General features: G+C 37.4%; 1 protein-coding gene across 1 annotated transcript; it reads right to left on the bottom strand.

Moving 5' to 3' along the window:
• Positions 1-285: 285 nt before the first annotated feature.
• LOC120782758 lies at positions 286-2,320 on the bottom strand. The gene is made up of 2 exons (XM_040115212.1): positions 1,715-2,320; positions 286-1,650 (listed from the first exon to the last, which is right to left on the bottom strand). Exons 1-2 carry the CDS (start codon positions 2,318-2,320, stop codon positions 286-288), a joined length of 1,971 nt encoding a protein of 656 aa, XP_039971146.1.
• Positions 2,321-9,083: the final 6,763 nt, after the last annotated feature.

The following is a 9,083-nucleotide window of genomic DNA, read 5'->3' as shown; positions in this document are numbered from 1 at the left end:
TAGAAGGAATTGTGTCGTATCTGCTCAGGGGCCATCCTTTATGCTGAGTGGGTTGATGTAGTGTTGTAAGTTGTGTTGTGTACGAATGTGGTGTCAGCGACTATGGTAGTTTCCAATTTGTTCCCATATGCGGTGTATTGGTGATCATGTGGTGTACACAGTGGTTTTGTTAGGGTGCGCCATTTCATCCCGGGTTGATTGGGGACGCTTAACTCATTTAAACAAAAAGAAAATCGAAGGCACGGAATATATACATTTATTTAATATAATTTATATTCAGCTTGTCTACAACTTCTTTTTCCCACAAATTCGACGCCAAATTTTTTCTACGAAAAAAGCCATTGCATGCTTGCGTCGAAAGTAGCAGAGCTCAGCCAGAAATACCGTTATCATTATAGCACAAGCAGTGCCATAACCCATCCAGACATACTTCATGTCCTCCACTGCCATGGCGCGGAACTCATTTCGACGACTCAAGTCTTTCAAACTCACACGTCCGGCTTTGAGCATCTCCAGAAAGCCACTACGCCTCCAGTACTCAGTTAGACCCGCCTGAGCCGTCCGCAAAATCATGTCTTGTAAGATTTGCGAAAATATCGAATTACTGTGAATGGGTAAACACATCGGTACATTATTATAGAAACACATATCGGTGCGTAAACGAAATAAGGGTGTGGTAAAAACTTTCTGCTGTTCATTGTAAATTTGCCAATTAGTCGTTGGCACCATATACAAGTATTTTGTATTGAAAGTGTCACGTGTCGATAGGAAAGTTTTATAATCTTTTTCAACATAAAACATCGGAATATACTTTCGCAAGTCTGCCGCACGTGCAATCAACTCAATATATTCGGGCGCAAAAACGAATATCTTCCTATTCGAATACAGTATGTCGTCGATATTGCGTAGTGGCGGCACCTTCGGAGCACTCGTCCAATAGGTGGCAAAGTAGGCATTATACGAGGTAGTCAGCAATATGCCAAGTACACAGATTTGCAAGTAAATGAAACGTATAACGAACGGTGCGCGACTGAGCTCCCGAAATGACTGACCCAAAACGCCGCGTAGGCAAGCGTCATGTATGAAAAAGCGCAGCAAGTCCGGTTTCTTGTCATGCTGCCAGAGGGCGCAACTCAACACAACGGATATGAGCAGTATGACACCGAGCGCCAGCGCGAAGGTCATACCCTCGAAGACGATCCAAAAGAAGTCATAATTCGGTATATCCGCTTCCACCGGCGACCAAACGCACCAATTCACCTGCTCGTATGGGTAAGAGAAACCATCAAGGGGTATATTCGGATACGCAAGACCGATCGAAATTTCAGCGGTATTATTGCGCACTGCCTCAACTAACTGTTGGCCGGGCGTGAATCTCAAATTTGGCGGTTCGTAGAATTTAAAATTGTGTTTAGCTGCAAAAGTGATGAAGAAATGGCCAACGGAACCGCCCAAAATTTGTTTTCCGTTGTATTCGTAGATAATAATGCGTGGTTCTCTGCCACCTATTACATAGGGTATCTCGAACTCGTGTAGGTTGTGAAGGCGGTCCGGAAACATGGACTCGTCTTTTAGTTGTAAGGCGTTCAAGGGTTTGAACTCCAAAGCAAACACTGGAAAGTGTGTGTAACTGTAGAATTGCTTTGTGCGCTGCAAGTTTGCAGAAAATATTTTGCAATTATATTCACAAAATATGCTAAACGCTATATTATACCTTATAGTCAGAGCACAACGCTGCCACATTTATCATTTTGCTTTGCCAACAAAATTGAAAAAGTTGCTCCAGATAAAGCTCATCACAGGTCGCCGTGGTGTTGTCGTTGTTTATTAAAAATAAAATATTCGAGAGTGTTCTATGCTTCATACTTGTCGCAACCGTTTTGAATAGTCCTGCCTGCGCCTCCAATGACTCTTCCAAATACACCACCAATAAGAGCTCCACTCTAAAGTGCTGCCTCAACTGAACGGCGCTCAACTCGTTGAAGTGTATAATTGGCACTGCGAGCTCCGACATCACTTTGCGTATGAACTGCTCCTCATAATCCGCATTAGCGCTCAGACGAAAGTTCTCGTAGTCTACCACTTCTTCTGGCTCCTCCAGCTCTGTGTGTGTTTGTGCCACGAATGCCGATCCTAAAGTTGCATTGCGATTGTGAGCAAACACCAGCTGGTCATAATGGTGGAGTTGTCGCACATTCTGCAGGATATTCAGCAAACTGTAGTTCGTCAACTCGGCTCCGTCTGTGCCCTGCTCGCACTTGACCACTTGGGTGAGTAGCTGTAATGCGAGTGCGCAGCCAAAAGTCCATTCATGCTTCATTATTTCCGCTGCCAGAGTGTGTGGCGCTAATTTCTGTTTACTTACCGCTTTTATTGCTTAATATACATATTTGCAATGCCGTTACGCTTACGCTAGGTGTCACATGTAGCTGCTAATTGTTTCCCAGGTGTGTCATAATAAGCTATGTATGTGTGTTTGGGTTAAGCACTGTCCCTTAATTATGCAAACTTAATGTGAGAAAAGCTGTTAAAAGTTGTGTTCTGCTCATTCAGCGGGATTTCTTACTTACGTCGTGGAGTTTGTCTGTACAACGCAGCCATATTGAGCCTCATGTACACCCACGTCCATTTGTGTGCGTTGGTTATGTGTTGTTACATTCAATTAACTAAAATTAACCATTTGGGATATGTTTTTCAGGAAGAAATCAAAGGTGTTTTATATATGGCATACCTTAATTATTAATAGTGGAACTTTCAGCGGCCGAAGAGAAACTCTGATAAACTAATATAATGTATAGTATGTGCTTAGAAACTGTTCTATAAATATTTTGTACGACTATGAATCTTTAAAGCAATTAATGTGGTTTGGTTCGCTGTTTCTAGATATCCATATGTCATATCGAGTTCTCCTTGTTACTCCAAAAATCGGGGTTTAGTGAAAAGTGTCTGAGCAAAAGATCCAAACTATTGGGTAGTCTAAAAATTCTTTTCGTATTTTGTCAACTGATGTCGTTGTCAACAGAATGTCGTTTGATTCATCAAAGTTCATTACAAATATAAAAAAATAAGCTAAAGTTTGATTAGAAATACGAAAAGACTTTTTCGACTACCCAATATAACGATTAATTTACCATCATTGTTAAACAAAACTCAGATTTTCGCAAGTCCAAGGTTTTAAGCTCGAGTTTATGGTATGATATACACTAAATAACTCAGTTAGCAACGCAATTTCAATAAATTATGTGGAGATTAGCAGCAAAATATTTACCTAGAGACCTTAAACTCGAGTTTGTCGCTTAACTCAAACTTAAATTGTATATATGTATTTAGATTAACAGCTAGATATCTATTCGTAGATCTTAAATTTATTGCTTAATGTAAACTTAACTAACTCAATCAATCAGCGAATTTCAATTGAGTATAGGCAGATCAGAAGCTAAATATCTACTTGAAAGCCTTAAACTCGAGTTAATCGCATAACTTAAACTTAATTAACTCAATTAGTCACTTGATTTCAATTGCACATATCCAGATTAGCAGCTAAATATCTACTTGAAGACCTTAAACTCGAGTTAATCGCATAACTTAAACTTAATTAATTCAATTAGTCACCTAATTTCATTAGAATATATGCAAATAAGCAGCTAAATGTCTACTTGAAGACCTTAAACTCGAGTTTATCGCATAATGTAAAGCCAATTATCTGCCTCAATTAAAAAATTTGTCATTTTTCCAAAGACCTTAGCCAGGATCTCTCGTTGCGATATTTTATTTGTAGCCTTGAACCCACCGTTTTGCGATGCGCTTCAATCTACCAGGGGCAACGTGCCACTTGCCACATGCCGCATGCCAATCGTTTGGCACACGCGTCTTAATTGCCTTTAATGCCTGAACTTTGAGGTTAAATGTGGCAACGCGCTGCTCAAACGCGACCGGCATGTGCGCCGCATGTTTAACTAACCCCTGACTTAGTGCTGCTGATGGCGCCAGGCATTATTGTTATTGTTGCTTATAATTTCCCCATTCAATTCTCTGGTGGACGTGTGCGCGGTTAAAGGCTAGAAAAACTCTATGCTGCAGCGCATACGAATAGCGGCTAGAAAAAAGAGACAACAACAATAGCACAACGGCCAGCAAAAACTTTACATGATTACAGCAAAGAGTACAGTGCAACAACAGCAAAAACAATGGTACAGCATTAAAAACTCATTACTTTGGGGAAAAAAGAGCGATGTTGGGACAAAATCAGGGGACTGACACTTCTATAATTAAGCGCCGTTATAACAAACATTTTGATGACGGACAAAAATATTAGAAGGCTGAGGTAGAAGAAATTTCACTGGCGTCAGAATATTTACAACAGTTCTTGTGCCTTAAAGGGTGTAAACATTTTTTAACTTGACATTGTTTGGTTATTTTATTTGGTAGCTAAATGCTATAGTGATTCGATATCGGCGATACCAACAGTTTCTCGGGCAGTAAAGGATGTATGCAAAATTTGTGATCGATTCCTCAAAAGCTGAGGATGTCAGACTTCGGGTATATATGTACAGACATCGACTTACATAGCCTATGCGTTCATGTTGTTCGGCTTGTAACGAAATATACTCTTTTTAACTTTCTGCAGTGCACCCGGAGAGTCTTATTACCAGAAGAGGAAAATTTGTTGAACTGTTTAGAGCCGATTTTGTATAGTTTCCGAAGATGCCAAGGAAGCATTCGTTCTCGGCAAGGAAGTTAAAATACATTAGTTGTTCTGAGGTGCCTTGGAACTTGTTTACCTCTACTATTCGGAAAATATTGAAATACAAGCTATCAATTTATCGAATGTTGCAAGCGCCATCTTCGCACTATTGAAAGGTAAGGAAAAGTTTAGTAACTTAATTCAGTTAGCTGTACAGACTACAGTAAATGAACGAGAAAATTCTATGAAATATCATTATTCATATTGCGAAGTCAACACTACAATGTCACTATATTATACTGTGAACAACTTTTCCTTACATGGCAACACTATCACAGTGTTTCCACGAAGAAGTGGCGCTAGCGACTACCAGCTGACTACCTAATTCCCCAATCGATTATTGTTGCATTGCTTCATACAAAGCTTGTGGTGGCATATTTAAGTGTATGCCAAATGTACACACACATACACAGACATTCTTGTGGCAGAATTAGTACATAAGTACATGCATAATACATGTGTGCCACTTGTCACTTTTAATCGCCACACGCCGCTAAGTAGTTGCGCAAAGAAACATCGCCGATAAACCACACCAAATAAAGAAAAAGAGGCGACACAGCAACTGGCGGTCACTTGGGGCTAGTGTGGTATGCTACGCTCTGGACAAGGTGTGTGATGAGACTGTGATGAGTGCTGTTCTGGTGCATTAATTGTTGAAGCAGGTGTTTTGGTGTTTTTCTCAAGTTGCAGCGTGAAGATTTAGTTAGCTGGCGAGCGTATGGAAGTGTGCTTTTTTTATTTTGTCATTTTATTAAAGTTGTACACGACAAAGCTTAAGGTAGAACAGCAATGCAAGAGTAGTCTAAAAAGTAAAAGTATAAATCGACCTATGAGAGGCAACAGTTTTGAGTCATAATAATATTTTGAAAAACTCGGGCTTAACTGGCTTGAGAAGCCATTTCGGTGAAATATTCATAGCATTTCCAAGCAATGTTTGGAAAATTTTTTAAGTCTTTGCATGAAAAATTATAAAATTTATTTCTGTTAATTTGATTCTGAAAAATTGGTCTTAAACTGTTTAAAATCACTACATGTTAGTCTCCGAGATCTGTTAGGGTAAATGTAGTAAATCCATTTGTGATTGTTCTAACTCAAGCTGCTTGGTGTAGCAGATCTGAGCGCAGATTACTTGAGTCTTCTTAGAGGATCCTGGGACTTCTTTGAGGATCCTGTTTCTACTTTCAGGATCCTGGGTCTTCTGTGAGAATCTTGAGTCTTCTTTGAGGATCCTCTTTCTGCTTTGAGCATCCTAGGTCTACTTTGAGGATCGTGGGTTTCTTTGAGGTTCCTGAGTCTTCATTGACGGTGCTGAAAAAATTAATTGTCTAAAAAAATCAAAAGCCATCTCTCGAAAGAAAAATGTTACAAAACGGATGCTAAACGTTAAACACCTTACAGAGAGAAAGTTCTCTGGAACGATAGCATATTTTGGTAGAGGGTTGCCAGCTAACGAAAACGTAAAATAAAAGTTTCGCATAAATATTTCACGCATAAATTGGTTGAAAAAATTTTACGGACAAATATTAAATTTCAATATTTTTGAAATAGAGTTGCCACCTTTTTATGTGTCTAAAAAGTAAAAATTAGTTAACAGTAGTTTGAAGGTGTTTACGATCGTATATTCCGAATAGTATTGTAAGAGACTTTTATGTTGTAAAAGAGTAAAAGAGTTGCCATCTTTTTATACATCTCTAAAGGGAATATAATGTAGAATAGTTTTAGGTTGTTTATAAAGGCATATTCTGAATAATTTTATAAAGAAGTTTTTAAGCAGTTTGTAAAACAGAGATGCCTCCTATTGAAGAAAAAAATTGAAAAAGTGCCGAAAAAAGACTTTAGTATCTAAAAAAAAAGTAACATAACTTATGAAATAAGTGTGTTAAAAAGTCTTTAGTAAATGTTGCGGGAAATCTAGAGAGAGAAAGAGACAAATTATATTTTGAATAGTAATTTCATACTTTTGATTTCATCACTTTATCACATAGTTTTCATATCATACGATGGAGACCGTATTTTATACTCTGTGCCCAAAAAATAAGGTGACATTGTATTTATTTTCGAAATTCTTTATTTATTCTTCCAAATCAATTTCATTCCCTTCAAAGTAATCCCCTTCTGATGCAATGCACTTATGCCAGAACAGCCAGAAGTCGCACGGCGCCAAATCAGGTGAATACGGTGGTTGCGGAACGATATGGGTTGAGTTTTTGGCGAAATGATCACGAATTACGAGGGCAGTATGGGATGGTGCATTATCGTAATGTAAAAACCAAGAATTGTCTTTTCACAATTCCGGCCTTTTTAGGCGGATAGCGTTACGCAAACGACGCATAACGTTCAAATAATATTCCTTGTTGACTGTTTGACCGGTTGGAAGGAATTCATAATGCACAACACCACCATAATCGAAGAAAACAGTCAACATGACCTTGATTTTTGAGTGACTTTGGTGCGATTTTTTTGGTCTCGGCTCTCTTTTGGCACGATATTCGCTCGATTGATCGGTTGTTTCGGGGTGGTAAGCATAGATCCAAGTCTCATCGCCAGTTATAATGCGTTTCATGACACCCTGGTAGTCGGAAAGCATCGTTTCACACACTTCAACGCGACGCCTTTTTTCCAAAAAATTCAATGTTTTCGGTACCAGTCGAGATTTGACGCGCTTGAGGCCCAAAACATCCTTCAAAATGGTATTGGCTGAGCCTTTCGATATGCCAGCTTCATCAGCAAGGTCTCTAATTGTTAATCGACGGTTTTTCAAGACCAAATCTTTGATTTGTTGAACGTGAGCTTCGTCGGTTAAGTTGTTGGTCGCCCTGGACGCTCTTCGTCTTCGACACGTTCACGGCCGGCTTGGAGCTCACTATACCACTTGTAAACATTTTTTTTAGACATAGCCTCATCACCAAAGGCTTTCTGCATCATCCTCAACGTATCCGCAGCAGAAAATTGATTCCGTAAACAACAACAAATTTCGACATCGCAAAAAACGAAAAACTCACTTTTAGCAGCTCACAAATCAACACGTATCTCAAACACTAATGAATATTTTGACATGAAATTCGACATAAATGTGACTGACAGTACTACCAACCTAAAAAATAATAATTCTCCAAATCCTTAGACGCGCAGCTTAAATTCAAATGTCACCTTATTTTTTGGGCACAGTAAGCGTATAGCTGCCTTACAAACTAAACGATCGGAATCAACTGCTTGTAAGGAAAATTTTTTCAAATCACAAGGTATACTTACAAAATTTGGTATAGATTGTTTTCTAAGACAACGCTATAATTCCTGAAGAAATTGTTCAGATCGGATCACTATAGCATTTAGCGTTTCAAATAAATGTCCCTGTCATTTTCCTTCAGAGTGAAACACAAGTTTATTATTTCTTGCAAAATGTTAATATACATTATAGTTTTATTTAAAAAAAAAACACACACTAAAGACTAAACATTCTTTAATGTAACCGCTACAATGGTAATTCATATGTAATCAAAAAATAAAATAAAAAAAAACAATTCCTCACTTATGCATTGGAATGTACTATAAATACACAGAAAACATATTTTTTATAAATTTATCTTAATTAAAACTATTTATTTACGCAATGTTTTTCTGTTTCAAACTTAAACTAAATGACGCATCAACGCTGCTTGGCAACAGATCAACACAGTTTTCATTTTCAATAATTACTATTTTAGGTCTAATTATACTGTTTTTTACACTTACACAATAAAATATTCATTTTGAAAACAAACTTTTATTTTCGCGCTTAATTTTTATTTATTTTTTGTTATTATTTTACATAAAAAAATTAAATTACTGACAAAAGGAAAGGCGCAAAATTAATTATGCGAGCTTACTGCTAAGACTTACGATAATTAAAAACAAAATACACCCAGCTAATAAAGTTAAGTAAAACACAGCATGAAATTAAACATAAAGAGTAAATTTTAATTATTAAGAACATAAAAATATTAACACTAGCTACAAGCTACACATATATACATACACTATATATACATATGTATGAGTAAAAAAAATAATAAAACACATAACTACATACAAATCGAGTAGTGAGTGGAAAATTTTGTACACAAATAAATATTATACAAAAATGAATACTAAGTACATTTTGAGAGAACAATTTTAAATAAAACAGCTTTTTATGCGCTTTTATGCCAGCACATAGCATCGTACATACATACGTATACATAACGCTTGCTACTTACATACATACATACAATACATACCGACACCGTTGAAAATAATTAAATCACATGCATTATTGGCAGTTAAATACACTATAAGTACGAGTGTAATTAAACGAGTATTT

This window comes from Bactrocera tryoni, chromosome 1 (genome assembly GCF_016617805.1).
Source record: "Bactrocera tryoni isolate S06 chromosome 1, CSIRO_BtryS06_freeze2, whole genome shotgun sequence".
Lineage (NCBI taxonomy): Eukaryota > Metazoa > Arthropoda > Insecta > Diptera > Tephritidae > Bactrocera > Bactrocera tryoni.
Note: the sequence above shows the minus strand (reverse complement) of the source record. Positions and strands in the feature narration are given on the sequence as shown.

Excerpts from the sequence above, each read along its gene's own strand:
- LOC120782758 (XM_040115212.1), bottom strand. The coding sequence starts at position 2,320 with ATGAAGCATGAATGGACTTTTGGCTGCGCACTCGCATTACAGCTACTC. Across the intron at positions 1,651-1,714 it reads CGTTGTGCTCTGACTATAAG|CGCACAAAGCAATTCTACAG; the intron begins GTATAATATAGC and ends GCAAACTTGCAG.